Here is a 25,218-nt window from a genome sequence, read left to right as displayed (position 1 = left end):
CTGATACATCTCGGCGACGCCCGGATGAATAGAATACTGGGAACTGTGGGCATTCTCAATAATCAACTCACGAAGCCCATCCACATTGGGCACACAAATACGACCTTGCATCCTCAAAACTCCATCATATCCAACAGTAACATGCTTGGCACCACCGTGATGCACCGTGTCCTTAAGGCCATGCAGATGAAGATCATCATATTGACGCTCTCTGATGCGCTCATACAAGGAAGACCGAGCGACTGTGCAAGCTAGAAAACGACTGGGCTCTGAAACATATAACCTCACGAACTGATTGGCCAAAGCCTAAACACATGATGCAATCATCCTCTCACCAACTGGAACATACGCAAGGCTACTCATACTCATAACTTTTCTACTCAAGGCATCGGCCACCACATTGGCCTTCCCGGGATGATACGAAATGGTAATATCATAGTCTTTCAACAGTTCCAACCACCTTCCCTGCCTCAAGTTGATATCCTTTTCCTTGAACAAATACTATAGACTCTGATGATCTGTGAATACCTCACACGACATGCCCTAATGATAGTACCTCCAAATCTTCAGTGCATGAACAATGGTTGCCAAATTTTAAGTCGTGAACAAGGTAATTCTTCTCATGAACCTTCAACTGTCGCGACACATATGCAATCACCCTACCATCCTGCATCAATACTGCACCGAGCCCAACACGAGATGCATCACAATACACTATGTAGGATCCTGAACCAATAGGCAACAACAACACTGGCGTCGTAGTCAAAGCAGTCTTGAGCTTCTGAAAGCTTGACTCACACTCATCCAACCATCTGAATGGGGCACCCTTCTGGGTTAGTCTGGTCAATAGGGCTGCTATGGATGAAAACCCATCCACGAACCGGCAGTAATAACTCGCCAAACCAAGGAAACTTTGGATCTCTATAGCTGAAGTAGGTCTAGGCTAGTACTAAACTGCCTGAATCTTCTTAGGATTCACCTTTATGCCCTTTGCCGATACAACGTGCCCCAAAAAGGCTACCGAGTCTAACCAAAACTCACACTTTGAAAACTTGGCATATAGTTGGCCATCTCTCAGAGTCTTAAGTACAATCCGAAGATGATGCTCACGCTCATCTCGACTGCGGGAGTAGATCAAAATATCATCGATGAATACAATCACAAAAGAATCCAAATAGAGCTTGAACACCTGGTTCATCAAATCGATAAATGCTACTGGGTATTTGTCAACCCAAATGACATCATTAGGAACTCATAATGCCCATACCGAGTCCGAAAAGCTGTCTTACAGGCATCGGCTACCCTAATCCTCAACTGATGGTAGCCAGACCTCAAATCAATCTTCAAAAACACTTTGGCAACCTGAAGCTAATCAGATAAGTCATCAATCCTCAACAACTGATATTTGTTCTTGATAGTGACCTTGTTCAACTGACAATAATCTATACACATCATCATCGATCCATCTTTCTTCTTCACGAACAACACTGGCGCTCCCCAGGGCGAGACACTAGGTCTAATGAAGCCCTTATCAAGCAAATCTTGCAGGTGCTCCTTCAATTCCTTCAACTCTGGCGGGCCCATACGATATGGCATAATAGAAATGGGCTGAGTGCCCAGAGCCAAATCAATACAGAAGTCAATAGCTCTATCGGGTGGCATCCCCGGTAGATCTACAGGAAATACCTATGGAAACTAACGAATAACTGGTACTGAATCTATGGAAGAAACCTTCGCACTAGAATCGCGAATTTAAGCCAAATAAGCTAGACATCCCTTCTCGACCATACGTCGAGCCTTCACATAAGAGATAACCATGTTGGTAGAATAGCCAGGAGTCCCCCTCTACTCTAATCGAGGCAACCCCGGCATGGCTAAGGTCACCTTCTTGGCGTGACAATCCAATATAGCAAGATAAGGTGAAAGCCAATCCATACCCAATATGACATCAAAATCTACTTTATCAAGAAGTAAGAGATCTACGCTAGTCTTAAGACTCCCAATAGTAACCATACACGAGCGATAGACATAATCTACAATAATAGAATCTCACACATGCGTGGACACATACATATGAGCACTCAAAGAATCGCGAAGCGCGACCATATATGAAGAAAAATTGGATGAAACATAGGAATAAGTAGATCCACGATCAAACAGAACAGAGGCATCTCTATTGCAAATGGGAACAATGCCTGTGATAACGGTGTCAGATGACTCGGCCTCAGACCTAGCTAGAAAAGCATAAAATCGGGGTTGGGTTCCACCTCTAACGGCTTGACCTCTACCTATAGCGGTCTAACCCCCACCTCTGGCTGCCTGACCCATGCCCCTGGCTGGCTGAGCGGGCGGTGGAGAAACCAGTGCCAGAAACATGGCACGAGAACTCTATTGTGGCATGCCGCCCAATAATCTCGGACAGGACCTCCTAATATGCCCAATACCACCACACTCAAAACTTTCATCCTACTATTGTGGCTGCTGAAACTGACCCAAACGGGCCGGATAACCACGGTGATAACTCTAAATCGGAGGGACACTAATAAGAGCTGAAGGTGCACTATAAGTTGGTTGCCCAGAATAAGGCACTATAAGTTGGTTGCCCAGAATAAGGAACATAAAGATCCCAAGTAAGCGCAGGCGACCCAACTCGTTTGGTCAACATAAAATCTCTCTACCACCTCGTGGCAGAGCCCGTCATCTGAAATATAGCAAAATCGACCCTATTGGTCTCAACTATACCCATGTTTCGTTGTACCTCATGGCAGCGGTTTAGATAATCATGTAGGTCCTCAGAAGGTGCACCACTGAAGTGAACTGGAAAGTGTTTAGTAAACTTGTCCAATCTCAATAAAGCCTTAGAAGAAAAGGCATCCCTATCACCGGTATGTGCCGCAACAACCGGCTGAACTACCCCAACTAGTGAGGCTGTTGGAGTCTGATGCTAGGGAGCCACCTACTCCGCGGTGTGAGTAGTGGGAGTTTTTGCTCTTCCCCCAGTCTGAGAGACAGCTGGTGTCACCGAGAATGTACCGGACTGGGCCACACTCTCCATAAGGCCTACCAAACGGACTAGAGCGTTCTGAAGCACTGAAGTTGCAATGAACCCCTCCGGGACCTGAGCTGGTCCAATAGGTACAGTCTGAGCTGGAACCTCCTCATAAAAATCTACGTGAGGCCCCATTGTTGGTGCTACTGCCCGAGCTCTAGGCTGAGTTCTGCCTCTTCCTCGGCCATTGGTGCGACCTCGGCCTCTACCTTTACCCCTAGTATGAGCTGCCACTAGGGGCTCCGGCTGCTGTCTAGTTGTAGATGCAGTACGTGTTCTCTCCATCTACGAGAGAACAAGAATATAAGAGTTCAATCACCTATGATAGAATAAAACAACACGACAGATAAGAATAGAAGTGAAATTGTTCCTAAACTTCATAGTCTCTGGAAGATAAGTACAGACATCTCCGTACCGATCCTACAGACTCTACTAACCTTGCTCGTGACTCGTGAGACTAGGGTAACCTAATGCTCTTATACAAACTTGTCACGACCTGGAATTCCCACCTTCGGGACCATGATGGCGCCTAACATTTCACTTGTTAGGCAAGCTAACGCTAGATTAATTCTAAGTGATTTTTAAACAAATCAAATTTAAATAATTCTAATTACTAGAACAAATGAGATGGAACCGAAATAAAGTGCGAAAAACCAATACAACTGCAATATATAAATACATCCTTGAATCTGGTGTCGTAGGTGCACGAATTAGGGGATGCGAATGCCGAGCAACTATACCTCAAGTCTCCACTTAATAACCGACCCAAACAATCTAATGACCGTCGCTGGGACCGACTCCAAAATCTGCACAAGAAGTGCAGAGTATAGTATGAGTACAACTGATCCCATGTAATCTGTAAGTGTTGAGCCTAACCTCGACGAAGTAGTGACGAAGCTAAGGCAGATTACTTACAAACACATGTACGTAGTATAAAAGATTTACAAGAAAGGAAAATACGAAAAATGAAATAAGGCAGTTAACTCATGGAAATAACTCAATCCTCAAGAAAAACCAGTAAATACCAGAAATACCAATCCTTAGAGTCTCTAATAAAAGTACCGAAGCCAATACAATTCAACAAGGAATGTAAATCACATAAACTGTTGCGGTGCGCAACCAGATCTTATCGTACAACACAATTCTCCCTTTTCCCACCATATAAATATCAATAATAATAATAATAATAATAATAATAATAATAATAATAATAAGAAGAAGTAGATATATGTTGCGGCGCGCAACCCGATCCCACTATGTAATCATAATCAATATCATAATTCACCTTTATTTTACTTGTTGTGGCGCACAACTCGATCCCACAGTATCAATATAAATTCACCCTTATTTTGCCATATCAATCCACCTTTATTAAACCTGCTACGGCGCGCAACCCGATACCACCGTACAATATGAATAAATCAATAAGTGAAATCAATTTAACAACTCGAATTACAAGAATTCACTACGATTAGCGGATATGAAGTAGTACCAGAAAGGAAATTTCCTCTCAAATTAAGAATTCACTATGATTAATACTAAGTAGTAAGACAAGTCCAATAAATGACAACTAAATGGTACAAGTAAGTCAATTAAGGCAAGTAGCAGTAAATCATGGAAGCATGAGAAAATCTAACATTTTTAACACAAGAATAATAAATGACAAGTAGCACATAAAGGCATGGGAAGCATTTAAAGCATGTAACAATTAAGACATGGATTGAAATAATTAATGAAATACGGAAAAGCAGAGTAACAAGTATTTTGGTGGCGTATATACGCTTGTCACCTCGCATATACGCCGCAACACATGAATTTCACATAGCACATAGTTCAAGAATTCCTAATTTTCTTCAATCAAGGTTAAACCCAACACTTACCTCACCCCGCAATTAACTCAAATTTCAACCACGACCTTGCCTTTCGAAAAAGCTTCCAAACAAACCAAATCTAACAAATTATTGACCAAACGATTCAAAATAAGCTTTAGAAACTACTCACGAATGAAAGAGGTTCAATTTAGTTCATGATTGAAAAAGTCAACAAAAGTCAACGTCAGGTTGGGCCTCCTTGGTCAAAACCCGAAATTCGGACCAAAACCCGATTATCCATTCACCCCGGGCCCGGTTATGTAATTAGTGTTAAAATTCGACCTCAATTCGAGTTGTAAATTCTAATTTTACAAAAATCCCTAATTCTACCCAAATCCTCAATTTTTACCATGACAATCCTAGATTAGATGTTGAAAACTTGTGAAATATAATGGGTAATTAAAAAGAAATAGATTGAAGCTGCCTACCAAAGAATTTAAGAAGAAAGTCTCTTGGGAAAATCGCCTCTTGGGTTTTTAGGGTTGAGAATTTGAAAGAATGAGCTAAAATTTGATTTTTCTCAACTTTTGACCAGGCGCAAATGTCGCAATTGTGACCTCGGGTTCGCAATTGCAAACCCCGAAAATGCGACTTGCTTAGAAAATGCGAATAAACCTCATCTCTGCTATCATCACACGTGTGTTGATTTGTTCGCAAATGCGAACTCTGGACTTCCGCAATTGCGACTGTTTGATCGCAAATGCGAACCACTCTCCCTCAGTACCCCTTCGCAAATGCGAACTACTTGTTTGCAAATGCGAACCTGACATAAGACATGAACGTTCGCGAATGCGAACATTGACCTCGCAATTGCAATATCAGAGGCTGCACCAGAACCAGATTACATCAGTTGTTTTCCTATGTCCAAAACCACTTCAAAGCCTATATGAAACTCACAAGAGCCTTCGGGGCTCCAAACCAAACATGCACACAAGTCCAAAAATATCATACAAATTAGTTTGCGTGATCAAAATACCAAAATAACACCTAGAACTACGAATCGGACACCAAAACAAATAAAATTTTCATTGAAACTCAAGAACTTTCAATTTTACAACCAGACGTCTGAATCACGTCAAATGAACTCTGTTTTGCACGAAATTTTGCAACCAAGTCAAAAATACAGTAATGAACTTATACCAAGATCCGAAAGTAAAAACCGGATTCGGTAGCAACTATCACGACCCAAAAGTCAACTAGTCATGATGGAACCTAACCCAACCAATTAGGTAAGCCAATTAACAACTATCCAATTTAATGAGATTTATTAAGAGAAGAAATGAAATTACAACTACTTTAAAACAAAGATTTTTCCAAGGATTGGTAGTACAAATCATGAGCTTCTAAGATTTAAATTTTTACAAAACTGAATTGAAATAATTACAACATCTGTCTGAAATATAAATGAACATAATTCGAATCTAATGCTACCAAGGACAAATGATAGCCATAAATGTAATGCAGGTACATCTTCAAATTCAGCTCCCGCCATATACAACAATGTTAACATGCAAAATCTGCACGCTAGGTGCAAAAGTGTAGCATGAGTACAACTGACCCTATGTACTCAATAAGTAACAAACCTAACCTTAGGTTGAAAGTAGTGACGATTTGGGACAAGGGTCAGAGTCCAACTACAATAACCAACCACAGTTTATAACAATATAATAAAAGTGGTACAGGAAAATAACTCACAAGTTAAGATGCTCAACTCATTCACAGTTACGGAAAATAGGCATGCTTTTCAAGTATAACAATAAATCCCAAATCTTTCGCCGAAAACACCAAAAAACATATGAGTAAGTTTGAAAATTATGATTTTTCCCAATAACCTTTCAATAATAAATAAGATGTTTTATTTTTAGATAGCATGAGAAACATACATCTTTATGCCTACATGTTTATATGCAGATGAAATCATGAATGTCACCAAAATCGGGTAGTAGAAGGAAATGCATCTCTATGTATGTATCTCAAGTACGCATGTCAAATGCAATGCATCCCAATGATGAACTCATGTACTCACATTCTCGAAGTACTCAATCTCACTGTCTCACACTTTTCACTCATCACATTCAAACACTCGACACATTGAGCCACTCAGTACTGTACAGGGCAGATCCAGCCCAAGGCAAATCCAGCCCAAACATAATAATTGCTAGTAACTGCTCCCACTGTGGATGTGCAGACTCCGGAGGGGACGATCCATCCCAAGTGCTATAATAAGACAAATCATGGCATGAATCAATAAAGCATGATCTGTACGGACAACTCACGTGCTATAGTATCAATATCTCGATCTACACGGACAACTCATGTGCTGCACGGACAACTCACCTGCTATAGTATCAATATCTGGATCCGACAGACAACTCATGTGCTATAGTATCAATATCCTTACAATTAGGTCCTCGGTCTCACTCAGTCGTCAATCTCTCCAGTCTCTCGGGCTCACAATGTCATGCAAAATCAGCCCAAAATGATGATGTGATGTATCAATAAATGATAACAGATACTGAGATATGATATGCAAAGGAATGCGTATGACTGAGTATGTAATTGCAATGTAAACAAATAACTCGACAGCAGAAATGACCTCAGTGGATCCCAACAGGATAAGCATATAGCCTAGACATGGTTTCTAATATGGATCACAGCTCAATTACTCTAGCACGTTGAGACTCCATAGCTACAAATAAGATTAGGTAACTACACAAGACCACAGAAATAGCCGGGTCACAATTCACATGGTGCACGCCCGTCACCTAGCATGTGTGTCACCTCAACATCAAATACATGTCATGTATATTCAGGGGTTCATACCCTCAGCACCAAGTTTAGAAGTGTTACTTGCCTAGAAAAAGCCAAATCCAATACCGAGCAAGCCAAACGATGCTCCAAATATGCCATCTTGCACATACCGACCTCCGAACGGCTCGAAACTAGCCAAAAGCAACTCAAGAACATCAATTAATGCCTAATGAATAATTCCAAATGATAAAGGGTGAAACATTAATCAAAGGCCCACAATCGACCAAAAGTCAAACTCGAGTCCGCGCCTCGGAACCCGACGAAACTTATAAAATCCAATAATTCATTCAATCACGAGTCCAACCATACTAGTTTCATTCAAATCCGATTCCGAGTCGATGTTCAAAACTAAAACCAAAATCACTCTATGAAACTTTAGACAAAACCCCCAAAATTTCCTCTTTAAAATTCATAATCCAATTACCAAAAACGAAGATATATTCACAAGATATAATCAAAATCGAGTATAGAACATTTACCCCAATCTTTGTGATGAAATTTGCCTCCAAAATCGCTCAAATCCGAGCTCCCCAACTCAAAATGAGTAAAAATATTGAACCTTCGAACTTAAAGGATCTGTCCAGGTCTCTTCGCACCTGTTACAATAGGCTCCGCTCCTGCGCAATCCCAGGTGCGAACTAACTTCACACACCCGTGCTAACTCTCGCTTATGTGCCCATTTTCCCCGCTTTTGCGAAGTCGCAGATGCGACTCAAATTTTGCTCCTGCGAAGACTCGAGCCCAGTCTTCTTTCGCTCCTGCGATGACACTGCCGCTTTTGTGGCTCCACATCTGCGCACATAGCTCCACAAGTGCGGTCACACCAGAACCTCTACCAAACCAGCCTTAGCCAAAATTTCCAAAATGATCTGAACCTCGTCCGAAACTTATGTGAGCCACTCGGGACCCCGTACGAATATACCAACAAGTTCTATAACATAACATGGACCTACTCGAGGCCTCAAATCACACATAACAACATCTAACCGACGAATCGCACCTCAAATCAAACCTATGGAACTTAAAAAAATTTCAACTTCCAAATCTCATGTCGAACCATGTCAAATCAATCCGGAATGAACTAAAATTTTGCACACAAGTCCCAAATGACATAACGAAGTTATTCCAATTTCTGGAACAACAATCTGAATCTGATATACTCAAAGTCAACTCTCGGTCAAACTTATGATCTTTCAGAACCTTTAAATTTTTAACTTTACGAATTAGTGCCGAAACCTTCTAGAAATATCCAAATGCAAATCCGGGCATACGTCCAAGTCCGAAATTACGATCCGTACCAAACGAATCAAAACTCCATTCCGGGGTCAAATTCATGAAAGTCAAACTTGGTCAACTCTTCCAACTTAAAGCTTCAATCATGAAATTTATTCTTCCAAATCGATTCTGAATAACCTAAAAACTAAAACCGATGATTCACACAAGTCATGATACATCATACATAGTTACTCATGCCCTCAAACTTCCAAGCGAAGTACAAATGCTCAAAATGACCGGTCGGGTCGTTACTGCGACAAAGTCAAACTTCGGTAAAACATGAAATTTCTTTAAACCGTTAAACATCTAGTTTTCAACAAATGGCGATAATTCGAGCTTGGGACTTTCGAATTCGATTCCGAGCATACACCCAAGTCCCAAACTACGATACTGACACATCGAGACCGTCAAAATACTGATCCACGTCCATTTGCTCAAAACGTTGATCGAAGTCAACTAAATTGAGTTTTAAATTATTATTTCACATTTTTATCGACTTTTCACATAAACCCCGTCTGCAAAAAGACACATATTGCGCACGCAAATCGAGGAAAGCTAAACAGTGCTAATCAAGGTCTTGAAACATGTAATTTAGGGTTAAAACTATAAATGACCTATCGGTTCATCATATTCTCCACCTCTAAAAATAAACGTCCGTCCTCGAACGGATATAGAAAGGTACCTGGACTGGTGAAAAGGTGTGGATATCTACTTTGCATGTCCGACTCGGACTCCCAAGTGGCTGCCTCGATCGGCTGACCTCTCTACTACACTCAAATTGAGGGATAACTCTTATACCTCAACTATCGGACCTGTCGGGCTAGAATAGCCACCGGCTCCTCCTCATATGTCAAATCCTTTTCCAATTGGACTGAGCTTAAATCTAACACATGGGATGGATCATAGTGATACTTTCGGAGCATGGACACATGGAACACCGAATGGACGATGATAAACTAGGTGGAAATGCGAGCATGTAGGCCACCTCACCCACCCTCTCAAGAATCATAAAGGGTCCGATATACTTAGGGCTCAACCTGCTCTTCTTTCTGAACTTTATCACACCCTTCATGAGTGAACCCCGGAGCAATACCCTCTCTCCAACCATGAATACAACATCACAAACTCTATGATCGGTATAACTCTTCTTCCTAGACTCAGCTATGCTAAGTCGATTCTGCCAAGGCATTCTGAACCAAATCTATACCCAATAACCGAACCTGCCCCGGCTCGAACCATCTAACTGGAGAACAACACTGCCTCCCATATAATGCCTCATAGGGAGCCATTTGAATGTTCGACTGGTAGTTGTTGTTATAGGCAAACTCCGCAAGAGGTAAGAACTGATCCCAAGAACCCCCAAAATCCATAACACAAGTGCGAAGCATATCCTCCAATATCTGAATAGTGCGTTCGGACTCTCTGTCCGTCTAGGATGAAATGTTATGATCAACTCAACCTGCGTGCCTAACTCATGTTATACTGCCCTCCATAAATGCGAGGTGAACTGCGTACCTTGATCAGATATGATAGACACGGGCGCACCGTGAAGACGGACGATCTCACGGATGTAGATCCCAGCTAACCGCTCAGAAGAACAGGTAATTTTCACTGGAATGAAATGTGCCGACTTGGTCAACCTGTCCAGAATGACCCATACCGCATCAAACTTTCTCTAAGTATGTGGGAGTTCAACAATAAAATCCACAGTGATATGCTTAGGGGTGGGCATATTTCGGTCTGAACTAAAAAAACTGACCGAACCGAAAATATTTTTATTCCGATTTCTGTTATTCAGTTTTTTCGGTCGGTTTCGGTTTAAAATTATAAAATTTCAAAATTTTAGTTTTTCGGTTTGATTTTCGGTTATTAATTTATTTGGTTCGGTTAACCGAAAAACCAAAATATTAGCAAACACATTTTATAATCTAAACCGAATTTAGTGACTGCATTTTTTCATTCTTTTCTATAATTAAGACAGTTAAGTCTTCATGGAAACGCATTTTATAATCTAAACCAGATGTCTTCCCAAGGTTGAAGAACAGTTAAAAAGAAATGAGACAAATAATTGAAAACTTGTCTGGTTGTCATCATCTTCATCCCCATCCAAGAGGAACTTCATGTTTCATATGCAATAACCTTTATGTCATAATAAATGATTTGAAGGGAAAAAAAGAGAGGAAAAGATAATGCTTCATATTCTATCTTCTCTCGTTCCTCATGGTTATTCAATCACCCCCTATATGCTGAACTTTTTATTATTAATTTTGTTATTTCCAAATTTCTTGTATAAGTGTATTCTGTTTCTTGAACATGCATGCAAATACTACTTCTCGGGTCTCATGGGCTTCACCTGTTATACATTTCTCCATAGCAGCATTTTCTGGAATCCTTTCAATTCCACTCGATACGAGTCTTTTCTTGTTTATTTTTTTAAAAATAAATCCTATGTTTACAAAACCAGATGGCATGCATGAACTTCAAAAATAAACTACTGCAATTAACTCCATATATATCCAGTTTCAGGTCAGTTTTTCTGGAATCAACTCTGCTAGCTAGAGAGCCCAATATGATAATGTTCGTCAGTCCAATTATTACATAGAGAGCCCAATATGATAATGTTCAAACCGAAAATAGAAGCGAAATAAATTGAACCGAAATTAGAAAATTGAACTGAACCGAACTTATTTCAGTTCGGTTTCGGTTACTACTTTTACAAAACCGAAAACCAAATAACTGAACCGAATTTCTTAAAACCGAACAGAACCGACCGAACGCCCACCCCTAGATACGCTCCCACTTCCACTCAGAAAGATTTAACTTTTGAAGCCAACCACCATGCCTCTGATGCTTGTACTTTACTTCCTGACAATTTAGACACCGAGATGCATATGCAACTATATCTTTCTTCATCTTTCTCCACCAATAATGATGCCGCAAGTCCTGATACATCTTAGCGTCCCCCGGATGAATAGAATATCGAGAACTGTGGGCCTCCTCAAAACTTAACTCGCGAAGCCCATCCACATTGGGCACAAAAATACGACCATACATCCTCAAAACTCCATCATCTCTAACAGTAACTTGCTTGGCACCACCGTGTCGCATCGTGTCCTTAAGGACAAGCATGTGGGGATTATCGTATCGATGCTCCCTGGTGCACTCATACAAGGAATACCGAGAGACTGTGCAAGATAGAACACGACTAAGCTCTGAAACATCTAACCTCAGGAACTGATAGGCCAAAGCTTGAACATCTGATACAAGCGGCCTCTCAATAATTGGAATATATGCAAGGTTACCCATACTCACAACCTTTCTACTCAAGGCTTTGGCCATCACATTGACCTTCCCAGAATGATACAAAATGGTGATATCATAGTCTTTCAACAGTTCCAACCACCTCCTCTACCTCAAGTTGAGATCCTTTTGCTCGAAAAAATGTTGTAGACTCCGATGATCCGTGAATACCTCGCACGGCACGCAGTAAAGATAGTGCCTCTAAATCTTCAACGCATAAACAATTGCTTCCAACTCTAAGTCATGAACACGGTAATTCTTCTCATGAACCTTTAATTGATGCAACGCATATGCAATCACCCTGCCATCCTGCATCAATACCGTACCAAACCCAATATGAGATGCATCACAATACAGCTTGTAGGATCCTGAATCGGTGGGCAACACCAACACTGGCGTCGTAGTCAAAGCAGTCTTGAGCTTCTGAAATCTCGACTCACACTCATCCGACCATCTGAATGGGGCACCCTACTAGGTCAATCTGGTCAATGGACTGCTATGGATGAAAACCCCTCCACGAACCGGCGGTAATAATCCGCCAAACCCAAAAAACTCCGGATCTCTGTACCTAAAGCAGGTCTAGGCCAGTTCTAAACTGCCTCAATCTTGTTAGGATCTACCTTTATTCCCTTTGTCGATACAACGTGCCCCCAAAAGGCTACCGAGTCTAACCAAAACTCACACTTTGAAAACTTGGCGTATAACTAACCATCTCTCATAGTCTTATGTACAATACGAAGATGTTGCTCATGCTCCTCTCGACTGCGGGAGTAGATCAAGATATCATCAATGAATATAATCACAAAAGAATCCAAATAGGGCTTGAACACCCGGTTCATCAAATCCAAATATGTTGCTGGCCATTTGTCAACCCAAATGACATCCCTAGGAACTCATAATACCCATACCGAGTCCGAAAAGCCGTCTTAGGGACATCGGTTGCCCTATTCCTCAACTGATGGTAGCTAGACCTCAAATCAATCTTCGAAAACATTTGGCACCCTGAAGCTGATCAAGAAAGTCATAAATCCTTGGTGACGAATACTTGTTCTTGATAGTAACCTTGTTCAACTGCTGATAATCTATACACATCCTCATTGATCCAACTTTCTTCTTCACTAACAATACGGGCGCTCCCCAGAGAGAGACACTAGGTCTAATAAAGCCCTTATCAAGCAAATCTTGCAACTGCTCTTTCAATTCCTTCAACTCTGGCAAGGCCATATGATATGGCGGAATAGAAATGGACTGAGTGCCCGAAACCAAATCAATACAGAAGTCAATATCTCTGTCAGGCGGCATCCCCAACAGATATGCAGAAAATACCTCTGAAAACTAACGAATAACTTGTACTGAATCCATGAAGAAACCTTCGCACTAGAATCGCAAATATAAGCCAAATAAGCTAGACACCCCTTCTCGACCATACGTCGAGCCAACCCTGCTGGTAGAATAGCTAGGAGTCCCCTTTCACTCTAATCGAGGCAACCTTGGCATGGCTAAAGTCACCGTCTTGGCTTGATAATCCAATATAGAAAGATAAGGTAACAACCAATCCATACCCAAGATGACATCAAAATCTACCTTATCAAGAAGTAGGAGATCTACGCTAGTCTCAAGACTCCCAATAGTAACCACATACGAGCGATAGACACGATCTACAATAATAGAATCTCCCACATGCGTGGACACATACATAGGAGCACTCAAAGAATCGCGAGGCGCGACCAAATATGAAGCAAAGTAGGATGAAACATAGGAATAAGTAGATCCCAGATCAAATAGAACGGAGGAATCTCTATGGCAAACGGGAACAATACTTGTGATAATGGTGTCAGATGACTCGGCCTCAGGCCTAGCTAGAAAAGCATAAAATTGGGTTGGGATCCACCTCTAATGGTCTGACCTCCACCTTTAGCAGACTGACCCCCACCTCTGTCTGCTTGACCCTTGCAGCGGACGGTGGAGCAACCGGTTCTGAAATCATGGCACGAGAACTCTGTTGTGGCATGCCACCCAATTATCTCGGACAAGACCTCCTGATGTGCCTAATACCACCACACTAAAAATATCTATCTTGGTATCGTGGCTGCTGAAATTGAAATTGACCCGAACGGGCTGGAAAACCACGGTGATAACTATGAATCGGAGGCACATCTATAGGAGATGATGGCGCACTATAGGCTGGCTGCCCAGAATAAGGCACATAAGGACCACGACTCCCTGAAGCACTGTGAGATACCTGAAGCACTAACTGAAATGGCCTGGGAGGATGGACTTTAACACAAGTACCCCTGCCTCTTTATGAGGCACCACTGAACCACCAGAATGAAGAGGCCTCTTATCAGACACCTTCCTCCTCTCCTGAGCACGAACCATCTCGATCCGTCTAGCAATACTTGTAGCCGTTTGGAAGGAAATATCACTCTCGGTATCATTGGCCACCTGTAGCTAGATAGTGTAAGTGAGTCTATAAATAAATCTCATCACTCTCTCCCTCTCAGTAGGAAGCAAGATAATGGCATAACGAGCTAGGACTACAATACGAGTCTTGTACTAAGTGACAGTCATACTCCCCTGCTGAAGATACTCAAACTGCCTGCGATACTCCTCTCTCAGGGTGACGAGGATGAACTTCTCTAAAAATAGATGTGAGAACCGATCCCAAGTAAGCGCAGGCTACCCAGTTGGTCTAGTCAACATAAACTCTCTCCACCACCTCATGGCGGAGCCCGTTATCTAAAACACAGAAAAATCGACCCCATTGGTCACAATTGTACCCATGTTCCGCAGCAACTCATCGCAGTGGTCTAGATAATCCTACGGGTCCTCGGAAAGTGCACCATTGAAGTGAACTGGAAAGAGATAAGATATAGAAGAAAGGGACTTTAGGGACTGCGAACGTCGAGTAGTTGTACCTCAAGTCTCCACTCAATAGCCTACCCGAGAAATTTACGTACCGCGGCTGGGACTAACTCCAAAATATACACAAGAAATGCAGAGTATAGTATTAGTATAACCGACCCCATGTACTCTGTAAGTGTCGAGCCTAAACTCGACGAAGTAGTGACGAGGCTAAGACGAGTCACTTACAATAACCTGTACGAAGTATAAAATTTTGGCAGGAAAGAAAAATACGAAAAACGAAATAAGGCAGTTAACTCATGGAAATAACTTAATCCTCAAGGAAAACCAGTAAATACCAAGAATACCAATCCTTTGAGTCTCGTATGAAAGTACTGAAGCCAACACAATACAACAAGGAATGTAAATCACATAAAGAGTTGCAGCGCGCAATCAGTTCCCATCGTACAACACAATTCTCCCTTATTCAACCATATAAATATCAATAATAATACGTAAATATATATTGCGGCACACAACCCGATCCCGCCATATAATTAGAATCAATATCATAATTCACCCTTATTTCACCATATCAATCCACCCTATTTCAGATGTTGCGGCGCGCAACTCGATCCCACTGTATCAAAATAAATTCACCTTTATTTTGCCATATCAATCAACCCTTATTTCACATGTTGCAGCGCACAACCCGATCCCACCGTACAGTATGAATAAATCAATAAGTGCAATCAATTTAACAACTCGAATTACAAGAATTCTCTACGATTAGCGGATATGAAGCAGAACCAGAAAGGAAATCTCGTCTCAAATTAAGAATTCACTGTGATTAATACTAAGCAGTAAGACAAGTCCAATAAATGACAACTAAAGGGTACAAGTGAGTCAATTGAGGCAAGTAGCAGTAAATTACGAAAGCATTGGAGAATCTAATATTTTTAACACGAGAATAATAAATGACAAGTTGCACATAAAGGCATGGGAAGCATTTAAAGCATGTAACAGTTAAGACGTGGAATGAAATAATAAATAAAATACGGAAAAGCAGGGAAACAAGTATTTTGGCGGCGTATATACACTCATCACCTCGCATATCAACACATGAATTTCACATAGCACATAGTTCTAGGGTTCCTAATTCCCTCCAATCAAGGTTAAACCCAACACTTACCTCACGCCGCAATCAACTCAAAGTTCAACCAAGGCCTTGCCTTTCGAACAAGCTTCCAAACCAACCAAATATACCAAATTATTGACCAAACGATTCAAAATAAGCTTTAGAAACTACTCACGAATGAAAGAGGTTCAATTTAGTTCATGATTGAAAAAGTCAATAAAAGTCAACCCTAGGCTCGCTTGGTCAAAACCTGAAATTAAGACCAAACACCAATTACCCATTCACCCCCGAGCCCGGTTATGTGATTAGTTTCGAAATTCAACCTCGATTCGAGATCTAAATTCTAAATTTACAAAAATTCCTAATTCAACCTAAATCCCCATTTTCTACCATGAAAATCCTAGATTAGATATTGAAAATTTATGAAATTTAATGGGTAATTGAAAAGAAATAGATTGAATTTGTTTACCAAAGAATTTAGGAAGAAAGTCTCTTGGGAAAATCGCCTCTTGGGTTTTTAGGGTTGAGAATTTGAAATAATGAGCTAAAATCCTGTTTTTCTCAGTTTTTGACTAGGCTCAAATGTCGCAATTGAGACCTGGGGTTCGCAATTACGAACCCTGCAAATGCGAGACATGCTTCTTCGCAAAGGCGATAATTTGTTCGCAATCGCGAACTCTGGACTTATGCAATTGCGACCATTTGATCGCAAATGCGAACCCCTCTCCCCCAGTACCCCTTCGCAAATACGAACCTGACAAAGGATATGAACGTTCGCAAATGCGAACATTGACCTCTCTATTGCGAGATCAGAGGCTGCACCAGAACCAGATTACACCACCTATTTTTCTAAGTCCAAAACCACTCTGAAGCCTATCTGAAACTCACCTGAGACCTCGGGGCTCCAAACCAAACATGCACACAAGTCCAAAAACATCATATGAACTCACTCGCGTGATCAAAACACCAAAATAACACCTAGAACTACGAATCGAACACCAAAACGAATAAAATTTTCAATAAAACTCAAGAACGTGCAATTTTACAACCGGACGTCCGAATCACGTCAAATCAACTTCGTTTTGCACTAAATTTTGCAGACAAATCATAAATACAGTAATGAACTTATACCAAGCTCCGAAACTAAAATCTGGACCCGGTAGCAACAAAGTCAAACTTTGGTCAAACTTGAAATTTCATTAAACCTTTAAACTTCTAGTTTTCAACAAATGGCAATAATTCGAGCTAGAGACTTCCGAATTCGATTCCGGGCATACGCCCAAGTCTCAAATCACGATACGGACCCATCGGGACCATTAAAACACTGATCCGGGTCAGTTTGCTCAAAACGTTGACCGAAGTCAACTCAAATGAGTTTTAAAGCACGATTTCACATTTTAATCAATTTTTCATGTAAAACCCTTCCGGAAAAAGACACGGACTGCGCACACAATTCGAGGAAGACTAAACGAAGCTATTCGAGGTTTCGAAATACAGAATTTAGGGTTAAAACAATAAATGACATATCGGGTCATCACAAATTGGTCCCGACTAATCGAGATTCGCATCGCATAAGATGTATAACGCTCCTTACCAGGATTATTTTATTCTAAAAACTCAAACCTTGACCTTTAGTACTACTTCTAGTCAATATTAGCGCTCTTCTATAAATGCATGCATTTCTTAAAACGATATTTAATAGTTTTAATCATAGAAATAATTTTATTTAAACTATTATTTATCTCTCCTTAAACGTCTTAGTTAATCAATATTCGACTACTTGGGATAGTAAGGTTATGTTTGAGAGAAAAGTAATAAATAATTTATTATTTTCCTTACATATCAAATATTTGAAAATAAATTCAGTATGATAAAACGAATCATATTTGGGACCGAAAGGAGTATTACTTCGGCAGATCAATTTCTTCTCTTTTTAATAAATACAACAAGTGACAACATAACATCTTCTCAAAGTTTAAGAAACTAACCGGCCTCCAGATGTAAACATGTAACTATTTTAATACGTCAATCCCACATTTGGATTTTCAAACTCATATAACTTACACTATCAGCAAAAATAAAATTGGAACTTGATAAAGTCTGGGTTGTAAGTAAAATTTATACTCTTAATTTTCAACATTTCTTATATTAGCAAAAGATGGTGGATCAAAACATATAATGTAGTTCTCTTTTCACTTCAACTCCTTATCACGACTTAATTATGAGGCATATCAGCTAACGAATGAGTTTAAATTATATACATTGTCAATGTTATAAGAAACAATGATACTCAAGCCAACCAAAGCATATTTGCTGGTAAGCCTCCTTAAAATATTTTCAAGATTACAAATCTAATATTTTATATGTTACTGATGAAGAAATAGACTATGGGACAAATTCAACCCCAAAGGCTATAGCTCGAGAGGTGAGGAATGTCCAAAGTCATATAAGGAGACAAATGGCCTCCCATCCAACCGATGTGGGACACCAACAAACCCCGCATACCCAGGGCTGAACATCTGGAGTGTGAGCAATATAACATGGGGGCCAGTATGGGGTGAAATAAGAATTGGGCGGATCTTGCTATGATACCATGATAGAAATTGATCTTGGGTCTAACTTAATCCCAAAATCTAGCTCGAAATGTGACAAACGAAGGAAACAAATAAGGAGACAAATGGCCTCCCACTCAACCGTTGTGGGACACCAACAGTTGTTGCAAGAATTTCTTCCACTGATGGTATATATAACTTAAACTCATAACGATTAACTAGCTAAATTAATCGGACCTTGGGTGAAGAAGAGAAGTGCTTGGCTGCAGCAACCATTGCCTCTGCTCCCAAATAATCAGGTGTTTCTGCATTTGAATATTTCACCTTTTTTTTACCATCTTTAACGTAAAAGCACAATACAAATGATCTTAAGGCAGCATACAACTTATTAATTTTCTCCTTATCCTTCATCATTCTTTCTCTTTTTCTTATAGTAATAAGCAGAATCAGAATATATCTAGTGAGACTTAAAATATTTTTTTTTCTTTCTAGTTATAATTGTTATTGCTAGGTTGAGGAAAAAATAAGTGGAAGAGCTTCACATTTTATAATTTGGTACATCTTGGTGAACAAGCCAACTTAATTAGCTTAATTAGTTGAATATAAGGCATACATTTTTTTATTCTTTTAAATGGAAGCCTCCTACCCAGTTTTGACTAATGAGTTTTTTGTGGATTCGTAATGACCAAGCCAACTTTATAGTCTTCTTTTAATATTCTTCTAGTTTTGCTTATGTCTTTTGGTGCACAATAATTCAACACTCACTCATTTGAACTTTTTCGAATTACCAGGGTCAAAGATGACTAATTTTAAAAGTGAATTTGAACTAGGTTCTTTAAATTTTTTGAAATAAAATTTATATATTTAAAAACTATATAAAAGATACTATAAGTCAAAATATTTAACAATTCAGAATATTTAAAATTATTTGCAAAAATATGGCCAATGAAAATCTTCAATCTTTCTTGTTTGACTCCCTAAAATCTAAATAGTAATAGGTTCATTCTTTTTTAAACAGAAGAAGTATTAACATAATATCTATTAAAGTTGATTAAACGTGCAACAATTTGAATAGCTGACTCCACGTTTGGCTGACCAAAATAAGTTTTTTTTGTCAAATTGAGTGATCTACAAGCAAAATGAACGATTTCTAGAATGGAAATCATGATTCGAAAGAGAGAAAAGAGAGCATGAGAGAGAAAATTCTAAAAACAGATATTCTATTATTTGATCCCTTTTATGAAATGTACAAAGTCTCCCCTTTTATATTTTCCAGAAATAAAACAATAATATGGAAAAATAAAAATACAATTACATATCTGATTTACAACTAACTACATTAGGCTACAACTAACTACACTATGGTGGGCCTTCACTTGATATTGTGGCCGGGTCCAAATCAGATTCTCTATCGCTCACACCCCCCTCCCCCAAGCTGGTGGGTGAGTGAACTCCCAGCTTGCGAAGGAGAAAAAGATGTTAAATACGAGGTAAGGGCTTTGTGAAAAGATCAGCCAGTTGTAAAGATGTAGGAATGTAGTGAAGATAGATTAGACCAACAACCAGTTTTTCACAAATAAAGTGGCAATCAAGTTCTATGTGTTTGGTTCTCTCATGCATGACAATGCTCAAAGATGCTTGATTGTCACAATATACATGCACAAGTGAAGATATGAGTAATCCTAGATCATCAAGCAAGCGCACCAGCCAAGTGACCTCAGCAACAGTAATGCGCAAAGCCCTATACTCTGCTTCGGCGGAGGATAAAGAGACTATTTGTTATTTCTTAGACTTCCAACAAAATGGACTACCTCCCAAAGAGATAAAAAACCAGTGACAGACTTGCGAGAAGAAGGGCATGCTGTCCAGTCAGAATCAGAGAAGACCTTTAAGGAGAAATCGGACGAACTATTGAGAAGTAAACCCTTGGCAGGATCAGCAACTAGATACCTCAGAACATGAAGGGCAGCTTTCATGTGAGCAGACCTCGGAGCATGAAGAAATTGACTCAAGTGTTGAATGGAGAAAGATATATCAGGTCTTGTATGTTGCAAGAAATTGAGCTTCCCCACCGACCTTCTATAAGGTGAAGGATCTGGTAATAAATTACCCAAATCAGATGTGAGTTTGGTATTCAATTCCAGTGAAGCCACAACAGGAGAAGCAGAGGAGCAATGAAATTCAGCAATCAACTCTTTGGTGAATTTATGTTGGTTTATAAGAAACCCTTGAGGCTGCGTGGAAACCTCTAGCCCCAAAAAGTAATGCACCTCACCAAGATCCTTTATCTTAAACTGATTATCAAGAAAGGACTTGAGAGACTCCATTTCGGAGATATCATCCCCAACTAATAAGATATCATCCACATACACTGCAAGGATGACAGTGGAATGGGTTGACGATTTAATAAAGAGTGAGTAATCATTCATACTGGATTTGAAACCTCTGGATAAAAGGGTAGTGGATAGCTTTGTAAGCCATTGTCGGGAGGCTTGCTTGAGCCCATATAAAGACTTTTTCAGCTTGCATACTAATTGAGAACTAGAATTAGAATGACAAGAGATTGGTAGGCCAAGTGAAATCTTCATATACACCTCCTCGGACAAATCACCATGGAGGAAAGCATTGTTGACGTCTAATTGTAGAACGGTCCAGGTGTGCTTGGCAACAAGGGCAAGCAGGCACTTAATAGTAGTGAATTTGACGACAGGGGAGAAGGCCTTATTGTAGTCAATCCCATCTTTTTGAGTGTCACCGCGAATGACAAGTCGGTCCTTGTACCGTTCAATACTACCATCAGATTTCTGTTTGACCTTATAAACCCACTTGCAAGGGATAATTTTCTTCCCAGCTGAAAGAGGAACAATGTCGCAAGTGTGATTCGCATCCAAAACTTGAAATTCTTTTAACATAGGTTCTTGCCATGCAGGATTAGAAACAGCCTGCTAGTAATGTTGAGGCTAATATATGCAAGATTCAGGGAGTAGATCCTTGGAGTTAGAGGGAAAAGAAAGGGGGACAGAGTTACAAACATAATCTTGAAGATAGGGAGGGGGATGTGAAGTCCTAATGGACTTTATAGTGGTAGAAATTGAAGTAGAGGAGGAAGGGACAGAAATAGGAGAAGGAACAGAAGGAGAAGAGGATAGATCTAGAACAGAGTCGGAAGGAATAAAAGAAGAAACAGGAAAGAAAGTAGACGGGAAAGAAGTGGAATGAAAAATATGTTCAACAATGGAAAAATCTCTAGAAAAGAAGATTGATTTATTGTGTAAATGAAGTAATTTGACCCTTTTCTTCCCAAGAGCATAACCCAATAATATACAGGGAATGACTCTTGACTGAAATTTGTCTCTATAGGGTTTTGGGACAGTAGCATAGGCCAGATACCCAAAAGATCTTAGATGAGCATAACTAGGAGGCTCTCCATATAACACTTCAAAGTGAGATTTATTTGAAAGAATAATTGAAGGAAATCGATTGACTAAGTATGTGGCTATTAAGATACATTCGCCCTAGTATTTAGTAGGAAGCTTGGACTGAAAAAGAAGAGTCCTGGCAGTTTCCAATAAATGCTTGTATTTTCTTTCGACAACTCCATTTTGTTGCGGGGTGTGGGTACAGGTGGTTTGATGAGAAATTTCAAGAGAAGAAAGGTATTATGCATAAGAATTGCTGGACCCCAATTCAAATACATTATCGGTTCTTAGAATCTGGACAGAAGTGTTAAAATCAGTGAAAACCATGGTTAAAAATGCTTTAATAACAGAAATAGCATTGATTTTACAAGAAAGTAAGTGAGTCCAGGTAACCCTACTAAATTCATCTACAATAGTCAAGAAATACTTGAAACCATTGTAGGCAAATATATGGTAGGGTCCCCAAAGATCAATGTGGACCAAGTGGAAAGGTTTTGTGGAGTGTCTAACACTACCAGGAAAGGGCAATCTTTGTGTCTAGCCATTGGACAAATTGGGCAAATAAATAACAATCTTGAAGAAGAGTTGGTTGATATATGAGGAATGCATAACATCTTAGCAAAAGGTATATGGCCCAATATTTGATGCCACAAAATATCAGTTTTATTAATTGAAGAAGAAGTGCAAACACTTGGAAACATATCAGTACTAGCAGGAAAATCAGAAATAAAAGAAGAATTAAAAGGAGACTTAAAGGAACCACTATTAACAGTAGAAGCAACAGCATGTGATGGCATATTGAAAATGTATAGTCCATGTATAGTACATGAAACTTTGGTAAGAAGAGAAGAACAACAGAGTTGAGAAAGAAGATGATGAATAGAAATCAAATTATACTGAAAAGTTGGAACTAACAAGACATTTGACAATATGAGATCAGGGAATAAGGAAAGGGAACCAGTTGAAGTCACCTTAACCTTATATCCATTAGATAGAGTTACAAAGGATGAAATTGGCGAAGGTTGTATATTGTGTAGTAAATGTATGTGAGGGGTCATGTGATTAGTGGCTCCTGAGTCCAATATCCAAGGATTATATCCTATATGAGATGCACTGCATACAAGAAAACCATGAGATTTACCATAAGGACTGTTTAACCAACCTGCAAAGTTGGAAGAGGCATGGATGGGAACATTTTGGGATGGAGTTGATAGCTGAGCTTGTTGAAATAGAGACAGGAGGTGAGCATATTGTTCCTTGGTGAACCCATGTGGAAGATGAACATATTGGTGAGGATCATGATCTGGATTCTTAGAAGAAGACTCCATTTGAACAAAAGTAGTTGACTTCTTGTTCTTGGTAAACTTGAAATCAGTTGGGAATCCATGAAGTCGATAACACTTGTCTACTGTATGTCCACCCTTTTTACAGTACTTGCATGACAATAATGACTTCTTTTGCTCAAAATTGTCCTTCTGAGTATAACTTCTGTTGTTTGTGGGTTGACTTAAACCAGGATTAATGGTATTGACTAAGAAGGAGGATGAATCAACAGAAAAAATGAAGGGGCTAGACTGAATCTCCCTCTGTTTCTTATCTCTAATCAACATAGAGTAAACCTTCCCCACGGAAGGTACAGGAGTCATCATGAGGATATTGATTCGCACATTTGCATAAGTGTCATTCAGACCAGACAAAAACTGAATGAGTTGTTGAGCCTTAGTGAGTTCATGAACAGCACCACAAGTGCAGGGTTTACTAAGGGACAGAGTATTGAGTTCATCCCACGTACCTTTGAATCTACTGAAATAACTAGCTATGTCAGATGAACCTTGGGTGGTGGAAGCAATAACTCTCTGAATGTTGTAATAAAGAGAAATATTTAACTCACCAAATCTCTCTTCTAGATTGGTCCAGGCATCCTTAGCACTTTTATAGTAGAGTACGGTTGTAGCAATGTCCTTTGAAAGTGCATTCATTATCCAAGCCCTAACCATATTGTTACATCTCTCCCAGTGGTGGAAAGTTACTAAATTTGTAGTAGGTTTAGTTAGGGTTCCATCAATGAGTTGTATTTTGTTCTTCGCTGAAATAGAAATGAGCATTACCTCCTTCCACTCCCCATATCCCGTCCCAGAAAAAGGAGTGAAGACTAGCATAACCCATGGGTGTCAGAGGGATGTAGGTAAAGCGGATGAGAGGGATCTATGGCAATAGTCGAGGAAGAAGACGATGAACCATTCATAGTTACTTCACGCAATCACACACTAATACTACGAGTAGCAATGTGAAGGTAAATCCAACAACAGCAAGTAACAAAGATGCAAAACTACACTGATATAGTACTCAAAAATAGGAAATTTTGAGAGAAAGAGAAGTATCACCGTGATGCGAAGATGAGAAAACCCTAGCTCCAATTCCGATGAACCAGTGCTGTATTCAGAAAATTGCCGCCACAAAATCACGATTTTGAGTGCACAAAATCATAAACAAGCTCAAAATTCAGCTTTGAACAGAGAATGAACGAAAACGCCGATCACTGGAGACCGCCGAAAGATGAAATGAAACGACCATCGGAAAAAAAATCACCATGATTGTGGAAAAGACAATGTAGATATCCAGGATTTGCTCTGATACCATGTCAAATTGAGTGATATGCAAGCAAAATGAATGATTTCTAGAATGGAAATCGTGATTCGAAAGAAAAAAAAGAGAGCATGAGAGAGAAAATTCAAGAAACATATATTCTATTATTTGATCCCTTTTGTGAAATGTACAAAGTCTCCCCTTTTATATTTTTCGGAAATAAAATAATAATTTGAAAAAATAAAAATACAATTACATATCTGCTTTACAGCTAACTATATTGGGCTACAACTAACTACACTATGTTGGGCCTTCACTTGATATTGTGGCTAGGTCCAAATCAGATTCTCTATCGCTAACAGAATCATCCTAA

General features: G+C 39.7%; 2 protein-coding genes across 2 annotated transcripts; both read right to left on the bottom strand.

Annotated features, from left to right (window-relative positions):
• Window positions 1–11,812: 11,812 nt before the first annotated feature.
• LOC138900346 (uncharacterized) lies at window positions 11,813–12,345 on the bottom strand. The gene is made up of 2 exons (XM_070187075.1): window positions 11,994–12,345; window positions 11,813–11,871 (listed from the first exon to the last, which is right to left on the bottom strand). Exons 1-2 carry the CDS (start codon window positions 12,343–12,345, stop codon window positions 11,813–11,815), a joined length of 411 nt encoding a protein of 136 aa, XP_070043176.1.
• Window positions 12,346–12,507: 162 nt separating this feature from the next.
• LOC138900345 (uncharacterized) lies at window positions 12,508–24,256 on the bottom strand. The gene is made up of 7 exons (XM_070187074.1): window positions 22,687–24,256; window positions 21,873–21,991; window positions 20,652–21,782; window positions 19,078–19,164; window positions 14,599–14,751; window positions 13,369–13,554; window positions 12,508–12,615 (listed from the first exon to the last, which is right to left on the bottom strand). Exons 1-7 carry the CDS (start codon window positions 24,254–24,256, stop codon window positions 12,508–12,510), a joined length of 3,354 nt encoding a protein of 1,117 aa, XP_070043175.1.
• Window positions 24,257–25,218: the final 962 nt, after the last annotated feature.

This window comes from Nicotiana tomentosiformis, chromosome 10 (genome assembly GCF_000390325.3).
Source record: "Nicotiana tomentosiformis chromosome 10, ASM39032v3, whole genome shotgun sequence".
NCBI classification, from domain to species: Eukaryota; Viridiplantae; Streptophyta; class Magnoliopsida; order Solanales; family Solanaceae; genus Nicotiana; species Nicotiana tomentosiformis.
This window is presented reverse-complemented; position numbering and strand designations above follow the sequence as displayed.